The 17,774-nt window shown below is 38.9% G+C and overlaps 2 protein-coding genes across 2 annotated transcripts in view; one reads left to right on the forward strand and one right to left on the reverse strand.

Moving 5' to 3' along the window:
* The first annotated feature begins 5,140 nt into the window (after positions 1 to 5,140).
* Positions 5,141 to 8,534, forward strand: LOC138019432 (myb/SANT-like DNA-binding domain-containing protein 4). Its single transcript, XM_068866224.1, has 6 exons — positions 5,141 to 5,941; positions 6,334 to 6,420; positions 6,590 to 6,709; positions 6,893 to 7,009; positions 7,091 to 7,220; positions 8,338 to 8,534. The coding sequence occupies exons 2-6, from the start codon at positions 6,340 to 6,342 to the stop codon at positions 8,418 to 8,420; spliced, it is 531 nt and encodes a 176-aa protein (XP_068722325.1). The 5' UTR covers positions 5,141 to 5,941; positions 6,334 to 6,339; the 3' UTR covers positions 8,421 to 8,534.
* Positions 8,535 to 16,611: 8,077 nt separating this feature from the next.
* Positions 16,612 to 17,774, reverse strand: part of LOC138019601 (FH1/FH2 domain-containing protein 3-like) — a 57,045-nt gene continuing 55,882 nt past the window's right edge. Inside the window, exon 25 of the mRNA XM_068866461.1 lies at positions 16,612 to 16,844. Within this exon, the coding sequence (XP_068722562.1) occupies positions 16,762 to 16,844 (83 nt within the window). The 3' untranslated portion in view covers positions 16,612 to 16,761. The remainder of the gene's footprint in view (positions 16,845 to 17,774) is intronic.

Here is a 17,774-nt window from a genome sequence, read left to right on the forward strand (position 1 = left end):
CGACTGATGTGAGTCAGCCGCTAACCAGTTTCAGCAGTTTTAAGCATTGATTTGTTCAGAGTTTGTAGTTTACGGAAAACCGCCACAGAAATAGTTATATCATCATTGATTATCCGATACACGGTCTCTTCCGCAAACTTTGAAGTCGTCGATACTCCAGCTGTCCATTGGGAAAGCCGCGGTTTCAGTTTTAGCATTTTCAATCTCCACTGCCTACATGTTTGATATTGTCTCTTGTATTTTCCTACCTGACATTTTTTGGTAAAAGCCACAGATATTCAAAACGCGGGAAAATTCTCAGGTGCGGCAAATGTTTTAATGTTAACTTCAAACCACTATCGGATATTTACATTGGAAAACCGAAAAGTAAGTCGGGTGCTGCTTATGTAGCAATTCTGGCCCATTCCTTTTTGTTGTTCTTGTTTTTCTTCGTATCAGTCTTCGTAGTCACAAATGTGCATACCCCGCGGAAATTGAATTAAGACCCACAAACAGGGGGTACCGGGGAACGATTACAATTCCGTATTTAAAGGTAGTTCGAACCAGAGCCCTCAGCTGCACGAAAGAAGCACGCCAAACCACAAAGTCCTGTACACGAGGCGATGTGTTAATTTTTTCGGGTTTTTTTTTTTTCAATGTGATATGGCAATTAGCCTTGGATGGTTGCTCACTATTTCTTCTCTCTTTTTTTATTCGTGTTCTTTTTGTTTTCTTTTTTGTAGTCACGAATTGCACTTTTTGTTAAATTCCCTATCCGCGAACTGCCTGACCCGTTGTTCGAACTCGGGCCCTCTCGCATCAGATTATTGCACCATCACGGCTGCTGTTGTTTGCATTGCATTTCTAATATTTTACGCGTTTTCGATTTTCGGAGTGCAGACTTGACGCAAGAAAAACAAAACTCTCCTTTTTTTGGCTCATTCATGGAGCGGATGAGGCACTAATTTGATGGAACAGATATAGAGACTAACGATAGTGATTTTATTGAAAGGGATTTAGTGGAAATCGATCATTTCAATGATATTACCAAACCCGAACAAGAAAATGAATCCATTGCTTCCATTGCAGGAATAAAAAAAGACAGAAAGAAGATAAGAAAATAGCCTTCAACGGTCAAAAATAAATAAAAAATGAAATCAAGTGTAAAAAAATTTAGATCGTCGTTAAAGGGACTTCGCAGTGGTCTCCCGTCCAAGTACCAACTCCATCCGAACGGAGGCCCTTTTACACTTCAAAAGAGAAGGAACTGCTCGGGTAGAAACAAGTACTGGTTCCAGACAAAATCTGTTGTTTACACGTACAGGTTTTGTAAAGTAGCCAACATAAAAAAGCCCTTGGGAACGGGTACGAGATTACAGCCCGCGATAAAAAGTTTTCCAAATCTGTACAGTCTCTCTCCGACTTTGAGTGCTCATTGTCCAATCAAAAAGCGAGAGGTCTGTGCGTAAATTGCACTGAATTAACTATTTTTGCACTCGAATAAACAGTGTTGTTAGCAAAAAACCAGCGCTACTCTCAGTCAATCAGAATCGAGTAGTTTTTTTATGTACATTATTAACCAAATAACAACGGGATGTGGCCCATCTCTGATACTTTGCAATAATAAGCTGTGAGATCGGTTGAGAAAAAAATTGATGCATTTTAATTCGTATTGGATATCTTTCCGTTATTCTTCTGCTGTCTGAATATGCCTCAGATATAAGCAGGAGAAATCGAAAGATCTGCGAATTCGTTTCGGTTTTTTTAGTGACACCAGTCTGCCGCGATCGTCGATGGAGGATCAAATTTCCAGGGATGACAAGATAACCCTGCGATATTATGAGCCCAGTGAATTACGTGAATAGCCGCGTCCACAACTGAGTGTGAATGCGTAAAATTAACAAACGCTGGAGATGAATTGCAACATGCTCCGTTTTCACCATAGAGTCCCGAACCACGTCTGTGGCAGCAGCAAACTCTTTCTATGTTGCAGGAGGCGAGTGTTCCAGTTGAGGTGGAGGCCAAGACCAGACGGCAGCTCTGACGCCAGGTTTCGCAAATGATGGTCCTAAAAACCACCGAGAGAGGCTCAAACAACAAAACTGCAAACTTCCAATAATTAAAAGAAGAAATAAAAAGAGAAAAGGGAATTATCGAAGAATTAACTAACCATATGCAATTAACGAGAACGACGGTAGAAAATGCAGAGGGTTCGACCAAACTTGAAACTACCTGCCAAGGTTCGCAGCTAAATTTCAACGCTGGGACGTTTCTTTAGAAAACGCATTCAAGTGTTTAATAACCCGCCTTCCCGGGGCACCCTATCTATACTTGCCAGAGGCATCCTTCTAGGCGGACTATCTTTATGAAATGTAAACGGTTCGTGCCGGGTTATCCCGGCTTACCGAGGTGATAAGACCGCGAAAACATGGCGGCGCGGAATTACCATCCTGTTTCGTCGTTATCACTTACCAGCGACATCTACTGAACGAAATGACAAATAAAGTGCAAAATAGTGATAACAAGTGATAAAAAAATTAAACTTCCCACCAAAACGTTTCTTTTGTCTGCGATCTTGTTCGTTGTGCTCAGTGGCCAACTTAAAAGAACCGTCCCGCTTAAGTGAGTTTCTTGTTTTATCCTTCACAAGCCCGATAACTCGGTCAGCCGGGGCATCCAACCTCCATGTAAACAGACCCTTAATATGCAGCACGGGAGTTTCGGGCTTTCAAACTTTTTAACTCATGTTTTGCTTATATAAGGAGCCGCATTTTAACACTGAAAGTAAATGACGCCGCTTTTCCCTAGACCCAACCCTCTGAGGTCCAATGGGTCAGTGAGGTTTGAGGTGGATCGTGAAATCCAAAATTAACAGCCTACGGATAAAAATCAAAGCTCAAAATTTTGCCAGCTGTTAAGCAAACACACAAATCCAATATGTCAGAGAGTTGGATAATCCAAAGTTTTGTACGACAAAGTGTGAGTGATCAAGAGAATGGGTTGTGCAATTCAGGGGCTGGATGCTATAGTGATTGCATGGGCAATGCTATGAGGCGAAATACAATTGAAAGCTGTGGCTAGTTTTCAATGAACTTACGACTTGACCATGTCTTCCACAGAAGGCGGCTAGTTCCAGCAATTTTTCCAAAAAGCTCGTTATATAGCTGCACCACCAGTCATAGACCTTTGCCGACGACTCGCTTTTCTCTGAGGATTTCGCCTTCGCGCGTGTGCTGTAAAAAATACCTCGGTTTCGGGCTGAATATCCTTTTCAACAGTGATTGCGTGACGGATTCGCGACTAAAAAATTTTGTCAGTTCTTCATGATTTTTACGAAGAGTTAACCGATAATCTAGCGAATAGGAAACAAGTAGACTGCATTGAACTTAAATTTCCTCACCAAAAAAGATCCAGATAGAATGAATTGCTTTTAATCAGCCAATCGTGAGACTACTGAATAGAATTATACTAACCAATTCGGTTTTCGCATGTTAGCGATACTTATCAAGGCCTCAGTTTGTGTTATCCGCTTCAGCCTTCGGCTTCAGCAGATAACACAAACTTTGGCCTTGATAATTATCGCTAAGATGCTCAACCTCATCCAATAATTGTTAATTGTTAATATCAACACATTTGATTGCATTGTGTTAGGTGATGGTGCCAATGCAAATAACGTCTCTCAGATATACGCAAAGGAATATTACATGGCCGAATATCTTTTCCGTAAGACGTTACAAATAGAGTTATCTATTATGCGAACTAAGGTAAGGTAAAGTCTCTGCTTACGAGCCAGAAGGCTCATCAGGCCGGCGCTTATCTCCGGTTTCTGTAGCATGAAGCGACTAGGAGTATTTATACTCCCCCCTGGATGGGATGCTAGTCCATCGCAGGGTTACCCCCAGCATTACGCCGGTACCCATTTATACACCTGGGTGGAGAGAGACACCGTGAGAGTAAAGTGTCTTGCCCAAGAACACAACACAATGTCCCCGGCCAGGCCCCGAACCCAGACCACTCGATCCGGTGTCGAGCACACTAACCATGAGGCCATCGCGAATTACGAATGTTTAATTTCTTCCGTATTTTTCGTGCTGGTGATAGACTTTCTTTGTTCTAAGAACTTTTACTGAGATTTTGCATTCCGGCTATTAGCGCTGCGCTTAAACCAAAAATGCTCAAAATTGTATATAATGATTTGCCTTTCATTTGTTCTTGTACCAACACGGCGGCCGATGTGACGTGACGAAAAAACAAGCTTCACTGTAAGACGAATCGAGCGATCATTTTACATTGTTTAATACTGAGCATGATTTCAAACAAGCCAACTTTCGTGAAAGATGGCTCCTTAAATACAACGACTGCAAAGTCGCAAGAATACAATTATAAAAAAACAAAAACAAAAACAAAAACAAAAACAAAAAAACCAAAGAAACAAGCAAATTCAAGAACCTGATACTAAGAGTGATTTACCCCTAAAGAGACGCCCCGAACCAGATAAATTATGCAGTTAGTCATGCAGTCGTACTTAGTCGACAACAGTTGGTAATGTCTTAAAGTCTTAAAGTACAGTCTGTTACATCCAAAAGCGAGCAGCAAGTGACGAAAGCAATACTTCCAAACTGTAATAGTTCCATAACAAAACGCCGGTGTTTCATTTCCACATACAGTACTGAGATCATGTGTTGTAGTCAAGTCATTGTCATTGTTAGCTAGCTGCAACTTGAACAGGTCAGCAAAACATTCAATCCACCCAAAACACCTTTCCAATTGCCCTGAAATTACAAGAAGTAAACTCCTTTCTAGTTTAGAAATGCGATTTGAAATGGAAGACAAGAAAAGATTCAGATTCCTTTTGCTTGATGCAAGCTGCTGCATGCAGATTTATAAATTTAGCAAGCACTGTTCTGAACCTGGCGCTTTGGCGTAAGTACTTCTGATTGCCGGTAAACACCTGGCGTGCGTTTCTCAAAAGACCCGAAAACTTTTCGGGCCCGTAAAGTTTTCGGGGAGTTTTTCGGGCGTGATTTTCGGGTTGCGAAAAGTGTTTCTCAAAACACCCGAACGTAGCCCGATATTTTCGGGTAGGTTTTTTCGGGAATGACCTTCTGCGTCTGCGTGGACAGGTGGTTCGAGAATCAAGATCGAGTTGTGGGAGGGGCAAGTGGAACAGTGGCATTGATGCCCTCTTTCCATTGTTTTTTATTGTTCACCTGTTAAATAACTCTAGTTTGTGGTTAGTTACTGGAAATTCCATAATACAAGGTTGTCTTGAGTGTGACGGCAATCTTGAAATCGAAGTATCTTGCAACGTTGACCAGCCGTTGATACATGGTTTGAGCACATTTTTCTTGTCTTTCGAGAATTTATCTATATCACTTGCATTTGCTATTCAAACCTGATAATGTACGTCAAAAAGCACCAAGTCGTACGTTTGCGATGAGGTTTCTGTAACCTTAAAACATTTATAAATGTTTAGTTTTTTTCAACGAAAGGTTGCAGTGAGTGCGGGCAGGTAAGGTATCGAAGCGGACAGGTAGGCTAGTTTGATCTTGTTTTGTCACTTTCGTTTGTGGTCATGTTTCTTCTTTCTTGTAAAAAATTAAAGCTAAGTCATTATTGACTTTAACATGGGGTGCTAATCAAGAAAAATGAAAGTGGATTAACTTAAGCTTAAGCTTACAGTGAATAAAATAGAGGCCTTTGCAGTCTCCCAACATGGATTGATTTTAACTGCGGAGTAGGCTGCTGTGCTACAAGTAAGTTCTCTGTCTATATTTTTTATTTAAATAAGATGTTTACCTTGCTATTAAATTGTTGATGAGAGAGTTTATTAACGCGATGAAAATCATTTTCTTTCTTTATTGGTTTGCCTTTCTTGTTCAATTGGTTTGGTGGCTCTGAATTTGGCGGGAATTTATGCGGAAGCCGCGTCACCGTTTGTTCCGGCTGAATTGTTACGTTGGTATGCTGTATTTTGGTACAAGTAAATTAATTTAAATCAATCTTATTTCCTGTGATAATTATCTTGAGGTATGCTGGAGTGAATTATATTATATTTTGAAACGTTTGTTAGTGCAATTCATGACAAGTACTTTGGAGCATTGGTATAATAGCACGTTAGTAAACAATGATTTAATTAAGATAAGCATCAAAGATTACGTTATAGCCTTTGTTGGCCTTTGAGAAGTAGTAAGAATGGAGAAGATTATCATGCCAGTAATAGTTATCCTTCTTCCGGACTTGAAATCAGTGCTAGCAAAGTGTCTCTCAAATTCAGCTCTTGAGCAGCTAAGGCATTCATCACATTAGAAATGCTATCCTATTGTGTCTCTCCTTAATTCTGCTCCATTGTAGTAAAGGATGTCTGAGACCAAGAAAAAAAGTGCCAGATTTACGGAAGACATGAACAGAGCCCTCATTGATGGCTATACGAGAAGACAAGTCAGTGGATAAATTTATCTCTTTACATTATACTAAAAAAACTATGTTTTACTTGCTTTTTTTTCTTTAACAAAAGGTTGCAGTGAGTACATTTACAGTGAGGTTTCAATTGTTAATAATGTCGTATTGAATTACAAATTTGCTAGTTTTCAATGTACTTTATTTTAAGGTTGTTCTCAAGTCAAAATTTTCAAATGTGGTGACTAATAATTGCAAAAAAAATGCTTGGGAGGAGATCACTATGGCAGTGAATGCTGTAAACTCAGGGGAGAGGAAAACTGTTGACCAGGTGAAATGATCATACCATGCTATGCATAGATTATTATGAATTTCGAACTTATGCTTTTTTGACCACGAGATGGCTGGACAGAAAAAACAAAATTTTCCCATCTGGTTTTCCTAACCAGTATATTAATGCACAGTCATTAATTTCTTTTAGTATTCTTCCATCAACATTAATCCTACTTTGCAGGTGAAGAAACGATGGGAGGATCTGACTGCGTCAGTAAAACGAAAAGAACGTCAGGCACACCAAGGAGAAGTTAGAAGATTAAAAGTCACTGGGAATGGGAATTTACCAGATGACTCAGTAAGACAGACCTTAGTTGTGCCATTGTGATTTGTCTGTAGTAAATTAGATCAAGAACATGAAGTAAATTAATTTTTGCAGGAACTTAGTGAGGATTTGCATTGTCCAGTGGCTCCAGCTGTGAGCAGAATGTCCTCCACTGAGAGAGAAGTGGCGAATGTACTTGGTCCTCAGGCGTTTATTGGGATAAATGGAGGAACAGATACTCTGGGTAAATTGTGTATATAGTTTAATTTAAACCACACCAGTGACAATCAGTCTAGTTAGTTTATGTGATAGAGATTGCCACATGCTTCTCCTTGTAAAAAGTAGCAAGAATAAATGGATTAGGGGATAAGAGGTACATAAAAATGGTTGGTGTGTAACCACCTCCTACCCACCTAATGAAGATAATGATGATCATGATTATATGTTACCTGGGGTTCTTATAGAAGTTGCCATAGTAATAATTAATATGGATGTACAGTATGCACATATTAAACTGATAGTGTTCTCCCTTGTTTGCAGCATAACAGGTCAAAGTGGTTTTTTAAACTGGTAGATCAATCAAAGATACCTGTTTAATTTTCTCAAAAATACCAAACAAAGTCTATTTCTAGGGAGTTAAAAAAAAGTTTGCAGGCAGTAAAATTTTCCAGTTACCACACGTTTGAAAAGGAGAACACTGATTAATAATTGATAATGCTTGTGTCAGGTTGTGCAACAAAAGCATTTATATAATAACCAAAATCATTGCACGCTCTCTGGTCAATCAGCTATTTTTTTATTGTGCCAGTAAAGTCATGGAAAAATCGTGCATCTTCTGAATTATTATCTAAAAGCAATAGACCACACGTTCTAGGGTTTATAGGCTTGAAAACCACTTGGGATGTTGGAAGAACACTCGAAGAATTCATGAATCTGACTCTCCTGCGGCTCGTGATTTACGAATTCTTCTCATGTTGTACCAACATCCCCCGTGGTTTATCAGCCTATAAACTATAGAAACTTGTGGTCTATTGCTTAATTTGCCAACTACAAACAGTTACAAAAATGTTGAGTCGACACTCTAAGTGAAAAACAGCCGCCTTCCGAAATTGAAATCAATGCTAGAAAAGTGTCTTACACATAGAACACAAAGCCCCTTCCTTTCCCCTATTGAGCATGATCTTGCATTGCTAACATCATGGGAGGGGAGGGGAAAATGGAAAGCGAGGTGGATTGAGATTTTCCTGTAACCTGTCTCAAGTATTTTTGCAACTGGTTGTACTTACTTGTTTTGCTGAAAGACAGTTTGCATGAAAAATTGCATAGTTTTATTAACAGCACCTTTTCTTTGTGTATAACAGAAACATTATGGAAAGAGGGCATCAATGCCACTGTTCCACTTGTCCCTCCAACAAGCCAAGAGTATGTCATTGAGGTATATTAGGACTTTGATGTAACATTCTATTAAATTTTTTGAAAAAAAGAATCCCTCTTTATTTTCATGCAAAATACATACAAAAAGGGAACGAGAATAAAATTTAATGGTCAGAGGAACTGGGTAATTTAAATAATGAGTTAGACTTTTTCGGTTGTGGTCATGCACACTGACTTAACTTTAAAAACACTTAAACTTCTCTTTCAAATCACGCATTCTACACTATACACTAGTGTTTTCTTTGTGCTTTTTTGATGTAGAAGGAAACCAGTAGCAGCAGCAGTTCCTCAGCAAGGCCATGTGAAGCTAGTGTACAGTCACTTTTATTGAAGGATGTGCAGGTATTTCTTATTTTTGCTTTCAGTGAAATGTAGGGTATTGAACAATAATAATAATAATAATAATAATAATAATAATAATAATAATAATAATAATAATAATAATAATAATAATAATAATAATAATAATGTCGCTGTCTGATTTTATTTTATGTGTCCCAGGATATTGATGAAGTGGTGGAGGTTTCCATAAACCCCATCAGAAAAGGCAAAAAGAGGACCCTTGCAGATGCACAGCTGGAGGTAGTGATTTTACATGACAAGAAAAAAACTAATGATTCTGAATATGCTTGTAGTAGTCAAATCTGTTTATTTCAAACTGTTCCAGTACTTTGAGGTTGCACCCCGCAATAACAAACTGAAGATGGAGAAAGTTAAACTTGAAATGGAACTTATCATGAAAAAGCAAAACGAGGGTTGGTATAATAATAATATATAACAAATTACTTTTTACCACAATTGCTTTTAGTCTCGCAGTCTGATTGGTTAACTTGCCATTGTTGCTAAGAGTCTAGACAAAACCAATACTTGATTTGATTGAGTTAATCATTTGTTGTAAGGATATGCCTGCAAATGACCTGAATTTTGAGTGTGATTACAATCTGAAAGAGTCCTCAAACATAGGCCTCCACATTCGTGGTACTGTGCCCCATATTTTAATTTCATTCATCTGTGATGTGTGCTCTGAAGTGATGGCATATTGTTAATATTAACTCGTAATCAGATATAAATATTTCCTTTAAATTCTTCCATTGATGTTGTTGGAAAGGTGATTTATTCTCTGGCCAAGCTACACAAAACGTACACTGAATTAACACAACGACTCGACACAACATTTATTTGAACATTCCTTCAGTACTTTGAGGTGGCAACCAGTTACTATAGCATGAAGAAATGAATTGAGACTCTGATTGAAAAGAAAAAATAGCCTAATCATTGTGAGTTAATCATCATGTTTTCCTGATAATTTCCAGCTGTTTTTGTGATATTTTCTACTTTTCTCCTCAGAATAATTCAGCGTTTGGTGAAGGATGTATGGCTTTTGAACTTGTGCAGCTCATATGCAGTGCAATATATTCTTTTATAAAATAATTAGGATCGTACGTGCACTCTCATTGGTCAAGAGCTGTGTTTAGATGAGAGTATGTAAACATGGCTGTCTCAAGTATTTTTGCAACTGGTTGTACTTAGCTGTTTTGCTGAAAGAAAGTTTGCATGAAAAATCGCATAGTTTTATCAACATTTACAAGCCTAATGGTGGTGAGCTTGCCTTTATCTTCGGGATTTTTGGATTTGCCTCGTGGAACCTGTGTTTCATATTCCATGGGATTTCTTTATAGTTTTTTCCTTATATTTTTTAAGAACGACGATTTTAGTGTAAAGATTTTTCATCTTTATTATTCCCATTTTTAAGAACAAATAATTTTCATGGTCAAATATTTATTAATCCCTCCTACTTGATTTAGTTTTTCGTACGTGTACTATCTGGCTGTTTCTGGGATTAAAGTTCTTAATTTCATGCAGAGTTTGTTTCATTTGTTAACCTTATTTTGAAGTTGAGAGTTTGCTTTGTAATTTTCTCCCCTCATTTTACAGACTAACCCTAACTTTTGTCTATGATTTTTCCTCAACTCACCATTCACACACAAAATATTCTCCTCAAACTACCTGCTAAATTAGTGAATGTTGGTTATTTAATAGTAATACATGAAGCAGCAGTTAACCTAGCAACCTTTGTGGCTTTCTTAATTGGTGCTGATAGAAGAATCCTCCTTACAAGAAGGGGTTTCTCTCCACTAACTAAAACACTAGAACATCTTTACAAAAGCTTTACAAAAGATACATTTTTTGGCCTGACATTTTTTGGTAAAAGCCACAGATATTCAAAACGCGGGAAAATTCTCAGGTGCGGCAAATGTTTTAATGTTAACTTCAAACCACTATCGGATATTTACATTGGAAAACCGAAAAGTAAGTCGGGTGCTGCTTATGTAGCAATTCTGGCCCATTCCTTTTTGTTGTTCTTGTTTTTCTTCGTATCAGTCTTCGTAGTCACAAATGTGCATACCCCGCGGAAATTGAATTAAGACCCACAAACAGGGGGTACCGGGGAACGATTACAATTCCGTATTTAAAGGTAGTTCGAACCAGAGCCCTCAGCTGCACGAAAGAAGCACGCCAAACCACAAAGTCCTGTACACGAGGCGATGTGTTAATTTTTTCGGGTTTTTTTTTTTTCAATGTGATATGACAATTAGCCTTGGATGGTTGCTCACTATTTCTTCTCTCTTTTTTTATTCGTGTTCTTTTTGTTTCTTTTTTGTAGTCACAAATTGCACTTTTTGTCAAATTCCCTATCCGCGAACTGCCTGACCCGTTGTTCGAACTCGGGCCCTCTCGCATCAGATTATTGCACCATCACGGCTGCTGTTGTTTGCATTGCATTTCTAATATTTTACGCGTTTTCGATTTTCGGAGTGCAGACTTGACGCAAGAAAAACAAAACTCTCCTTTTTTTGGCTCATTCATGGAGCGGATGAGGCACTAATTTGATGGAACAGATATAGAGACTAACGATAGTGATTTTATTGAAAGGGATTTAGTGGAAATCGATCATTTCAATGATATTACCAAACCCGAACAAGAAAATGAATCCATTGCTTCCATTGCAGGAATAAAAAAAGACAGAAAGAAGATAAGAAAATAGCCTTCAACGGTCAAAAATAAATAAAAAATGAAATCAAGTGTAAAAAAATTTAGATCGTCGTTAAAGGGACTTCGCAGTGGTCTCCCGTCCAAGTACCAACTCCATCCGAACGGAGGCCCTTTTACACTTCAAAAGAGAAGGAACTGCTCGGGTAGAAACAAGTACTGGTTCCAGACAAAATCTGTTGTTTACACGTACAGGTTTTGTAAAGTACCCAACATAAAAAAGCCCTTGGGAACGGGTACGAGATTACAGCCCGCGATAAAAAGTGTTCCAAATCGGTACCGACTATCTCCGACTTTGCTTGCTCATTGACCAATCAAAAAGCGAGAGGTCTGTGCGTAAATTGCACTGAATTAACTATTTTTGCACTCGAATAAACAGTGTTGTTAGCAAAAAACCAGCACTACTCTCAGTCAATCAGAATCGAGTAGTTTTTTTATGGGATGTGGCCCATCTCTGATACTTTGCAATAAGCTGTGAGATCGGTTGAGAAAAAAATTGATGCATTTTCATTCGTATTGGATATCTTTCCGTTATTCTTCTGCTGTCTGAATATGCCTCAGATATAAGCAGGAGAAATCGAAAGATCTGCGAATTCGTTTCGGTTTTTTTAGTGACACCAGTCTGCCGCGATCGTCGATGGAGGATCAAATTTCCAGGGATGACAAGATAACCCTGCGATATTATGAGCCCAGTGAATTACGTGAATAGCCGCGTCCACAACTGAGTGTGAATGCGTAAAATTAACAAACGCTGGAGATGAATTGCAACATGCTCCGTTTTCACCATAGAGTCCCGAACCACGTCTGTGGCAGCAGCAAACTCTTTCTATGTTGCAGGAGGCGAGTGTTCCAGTTGAGGTGGAGGCCAAGACCAGACGGCAGCTCTGACGCCAGGTTTCGCAAATGATGGTCCTAAAAACCACCGAGAGAGGCTCAAACAACAAAACTGCAAACTTCCAATAATTAAAAGAAGAAATAAAAAGAGAAAGGGAATTATCGAAGAATTAACTAACCATATGCAATTAACGAGAACGACGGTAGAAAATGCAGAGGGTTCGACCAAACTTGAAACTACCGACCAAACTTGAAACTACCTGCCAAGGTTCGCAGCTAAATTTCAACGCTGGGACGTTTCTTTAGAAAACGCATTCAAGTGTTTAATAACCCGCCTTCCCGGGGCACCCTATCTATACTTGCCAGAGGCATCCTTCTAGGCGGACTATCTTTATGAAATGTAAACGGTTCGTGCCGGGTTATCCCGGCTTACCGAGGTGATAAGACCGCGAAAACATGGCGGCGCGGAATTACCATCCTGTTTCGTCGTTATCACTTACCAGCGACATCTACTGAACGAAATGACAAATAAAGTGCAAAATAGTGATAACAAGTGATAAAAAAATTAAACTTCCCACCAAAACGTTTTTTTTGTCTGCGATCTTGTTCGTTGTGCTCAGTGGCCAACTTAAAAGAACCGTCCCGCTTAAGTGAGTTTCTTGTTTTATCCTTCACAAGCCCGATAACTCGGTCAGCCGGGGCATCCAACCTCCATGTAAACAGACCCTTAATATGCAGCACGGGAGTTTTTTTAACTCATGTTTTGCTTATATAAGGAGCCGCATTTTAACACTGAAAGTAAATGACGCCGCTTTTCCCTAGACCCAACCCTCTGAGGTCCAATGGGTCAGTGAGGTTTGAGGTGGATCGTGAAATCCAAAATTAACAGCCTACGGATAAAAATCAAAGCTCAAAATTTTGCCAGCGGTTAAGCAAACACACAAATCCAATATGTCAGAGAGTTGGATAATCCAAAGTTTTGTACGACAAAGTGTGAGTGATCAAGAGAATGGGTTGTGCAATTCAGGGGCTGGATGCTATAGTGATTGCATGGGCAATGCTATGAGGCGAAATACAATTGAAAGCTGTGGCTAGTTTTCAATGAACTTACGACTTGACATGTCTTCCACAGAAGGCGGCTAGTTCCAGCAATTTTTCCAAAAAGCTCGTTATATAGCTGCACCACCAGTCATAGACCTTTGCCGACGACTCGCTTTTCTCTGAGGATTTCGCCTTCGCGCGTGTGCTGTAAGGATTCGCGACTAAAAATGTCAGTTCTTCATGATTTTTACGAAGAGTTAACCGATAATCTAGCGAATAGGAAACAAGTAGACTGCATTGAACTTAAATTTCCTCACCAAAAAAGATCCAGATAGAATGAATTGCTTTTAATCAGCCAATCGTGAGACTACTGAATAGAATTATACTAACCAATTCGGTTTTCGCATGTTAGCGATACTTATCAAGGCCTCAGTTTGTGTTATCCGCTTCAGCCTTCGGCTTCAGCAGATAACACAAACTTTGGCCTTGATAATTATCGCTAAGATGCTCAACCTCATCCAATAATTGTTAATTGTTAATATCAACACATTTGATTGCATTGTGTTAGGTGATGGTGCCAATGCAAATAACGTCTCTCAGATATACGCAAAGGAATATTACATGGCCGAATATCTTTTCCGTAAGACGTTACAAATAGAGTTATCTATTATGCGAACTAAGGTAAGGTAAAGTCTCTGCTTACGAGCCAGAAGGCTCATCAGGCCGGCGCTTATCTCCGGTTTCTGTAGCATGAAGCGACTAGGAGTATTTATACTCCCCCTGGATGGGATGCTAGTCCATCGCAGGGTTACCCCCAGCATTACGCCGGTACCCATTTATACACCTGGGTGGAGAGAGACACCGTGAGAGTAAAGTGTCTTGCCCAAGAACACAACACAATGTCCCCGGCCAGGCCCCGAACCCAGACCACTCGATCCGGTGTCGAGCACACTAACCATGAGGCCATCGCGAATTACGAATGTTTAATTTCTTCCGTATTTTTCGTGCTGGTGATAGACTTTCTTTGTTCTAAGAACTTTTACTGAGATTTTGCATTCCGGCTATTAGCGCTGCGCTTAAACCAAAAATGCTCAAAATTGTATATAATGATTTGCCTTTCATTTGTTCTTGTACCAACACGGCGGCCGATGTGACGTGACGAAAAAACAAGCTTCACTGTAAGACGAATCGAGCGATCATTTTACATTGTTTAATACTGAGCATGATTTCAAACAAGCCAACTTTCGTGAAAGATGGCTCCTTAAATACAACGACTGCAAAGTCGCAAGAATACAAATATAAAAAAACAAAAACAAAAACAAAAACAAAAAAACCAAAGAAACAAGCAAATTCAAGAACCTGATACTAAGAGTGATTTACCCCTAAAGAGACGCCCCGAACCAGATAAATTATGCAGTTAGTCATGCAGTCGTACTTAGTCGACAACAGTTGGTAATGTCTTAAAGTCTTAAAGTACAGTCGGTTACATCCAAAAGCGAGCAGCAAGTGACGAAAGCAATACTTCCAAACTGTAATAGTTCCATAACAAAACGCCGGTGTTTCATTTCCACATACAGTACTGAGATCATGTGTTGTAGTCAAGTCATTGTCATTGTTAGCTAGCTGCAACTTGAACAGGTCAGCAAAACATTCAATCCGCCCAAAACACCTTTCCAATTGCCCTGAAATTACAAGAAGTAAACTCCTTTCTAGTTTAGAAATGCGATTTGAAATGGAAGACAAGAAAAGATTCAGATTCCTTTTGCTTGATGCAAGCTGCTGCATGCAGATTTATAAATTTAGCAAGCACTGTTCTGAACCTGGCGCTTTGGCGTAAGTACTTCTGATTGCCGGTAAACACCTGGTCCCAGTTGTTCAAAAGCCGATTAACACTAATCCGCGATTAAGTACCAACCTATAATAAGTATGACTTTTGTAAGTCAGAGAAGCTTTACCTAAGTTATTTTAGGCTAAAGGAAAACAAAAGTCTAAGTCAAAATTGAACCCTTAAAATCTTGAGGAAACTGTTTTTGAAACACTAAATAAACTGCAACTCAAGTTTCCAGTAAAATCATGATTGGATTAGCTTAATTGACCTTTTAACAACCTGGCCCTGAACAATATATATTTCCTTCTGATCTGACTGGTTAACCTCTCAGTTTTGTATCCAATACTCAACATTTTCCTTTCGCCGATTATCAGTCCCATACGGTGCTGTGGCGAGGGCTTTCTTGGTGAATGACATCTGATATTCAAAACATCTAAATATAGTATAAGTTTAACCAGCCTCACTTCCAAATGTACCCGGATCTTCATTTTTTCTTTTAACGGATCGATGGTGATTAACTGCCAAATATTCCACTCTGAATATTTATAATTCCTTTTTAGTTCTTAGTTTTTAATTTACAAACTGCTTTCAGTGCTTCTTCATTATTTTTGACTTAATTGCACCCTTAATCCTGTGCCCAAAAGGCGCGTGTGACGATTATGCTGATCGAGGTTCTGTGTACAGTTTGAGCGAAGGAAAGATGCCTCGCTTAAATAAGAAAATCAACACCTGGCTTAACCATAGTTAATCTAGGGACTGGTTATGAAACCCTTGGGAATTTCAAAAGCAGGAACAATACAGTCGCAATTACATGTTGAACCGACCGTGACCCTGCACAATCTTTTGTTTTCGGTTCGGAAGTTAATTTCGAATAAATTAGTCGAAGCTTTTGATTGGCTATCCTGCTGAAAAAAGCGTGTTTTTGTCGGGTTTTGTGCAGGGTCAAGGCCAAAAAAGCGAACAAAAACATGAAACAAAGAAACTTGTCGAGTTTCATAACCAGCCTACATCTATTAACTATGGCTTAACTCACATCCCGAATAACTTTACTAGGTTTTCGAATAATAGGAGATAAGTGTGAAATATGAGAATAAAAAAACCCTTAGACAAGCTCTTTTCTCTTAACTGCTGAGCAATACCATTCACAGGATAAAAATAAAATAAAGAACAAAATGGAGTGCACGTGGTTGATTCATAGGCTGTGTGGAGAAACAGTCAATTTCGCTCTCCTCCCACATACAGAACGAAATCTAATGGTTTTAAATTTCCCCAATTTTTAAACGTGACAAAAATATATTACATGAAATATCTCATTTGACAAGGTCATTTCATTACTCTAAAATATACAGTATCACCAGACAATCGACAACCGCTTTTTGAAATCAAAACTGGGAGTGAAAAGAAATTTTACAAAATTCCTACAAAATTAAGATTTATTTACATCTATCGAAATTTTTCTCTTCGACGGGACGCGATCCCTGTGGCACGTGCCGACTTCACTTTTCTAAAAACGGAGTCTTATAGTAAAATAATGAACAATCTCTCTGTATAAAATAATTGTGAATATTTTTTCTGCATTAAGTTAAGTTGACTAGCGTCATTTGCTGTCGAAATTATTGACCTGTTTGGTGAGTTTTTCCATATCCTCTGGACTTATACCACTTTTCAATGTTCTCCGCACTGCAACAAGACAAACAGTAATAGACTTCACAAATGGCACCAAGAAAACGTAACGTCGTAACAGCAGGTCTACAGTAACTGGTTTCAGTATTGTGATACTCTTGTCAGATCAGCTGTTATGGTCATCGTTGAAATCAGCATTTCTTAAGGTGGCTCAAACCAGTTTCAACACTTTCAAGTAACGCTCTTATTAGAAGAAAGGATCGGCACTACAACGCTGTTTCGTGTATTAACAATATTGTGGTACAAAATAAAACACGAAGATGCAGTCATTATTGTGACGTAATGTGTAACTATCGTAACAGAAAGCCCCGTAAAAACACCCTTTCTTTTGCCTCTAGTTGCTTATATCTCAAAAGCGAATTCGGTGACCCCCATATTTTATTTCTGAAAAGTATTCAGAAAGGCAAGATGAAACTTCTGCAAAGTTTAAAAAACATTTGTACAGTGCATTCAGAGTCACCTTAATTCTGTGATTTTTTTAAGTTGGCTCTGACTCTGCAGTAAAGATTTTTTTTCAACTTGGCGGAAAGTTTCATCTTGGTTTTCTGATCACTCTTCAGCAATAAAAAGGAAGGGGGGGGGGGGGGGGGTCACCGAGTTCGTTTTTGAGGTATGAGCAACTAAATCTAAAATACAAGGTATTCTTGCTGGGCTTTCTCGCTGCCAAGGTAGATTATTACATCACAATAATGACCACATCTTGTTTGGAAATAACCGGTGTTTCATATGGTACCATAACATTGCTGTTACGTGATACAGTGTCGTAGCGCCATTCGTTCTAAAGAGAGTGTCTTCGAAGTGTTGAAACTATTTTGAACCACCTTAACCCTTTAAGCCCCGAGGGGTTCCCCATTGACGAGTAAAATCGTCTGGCGTTAGACAGAGTAAAATCTTCTGGCGTTAGACAGAGTAAAATCTATAAGTGCC

Source organism: Montipora capricornis, chromosome 10, assembly GCF_036669925.1.
Source record: "Montipora capricornis isolate CH-2021 chromosome 10, ASM3666992v2, whole genome shotgun sequence".
NCBI classification, from domain to species: Eukaryota; Metazoa; Cnidaria; class Anthozoa; order Scleractinia; family Acroporidae; genus Montipora; species Montipora capricornis.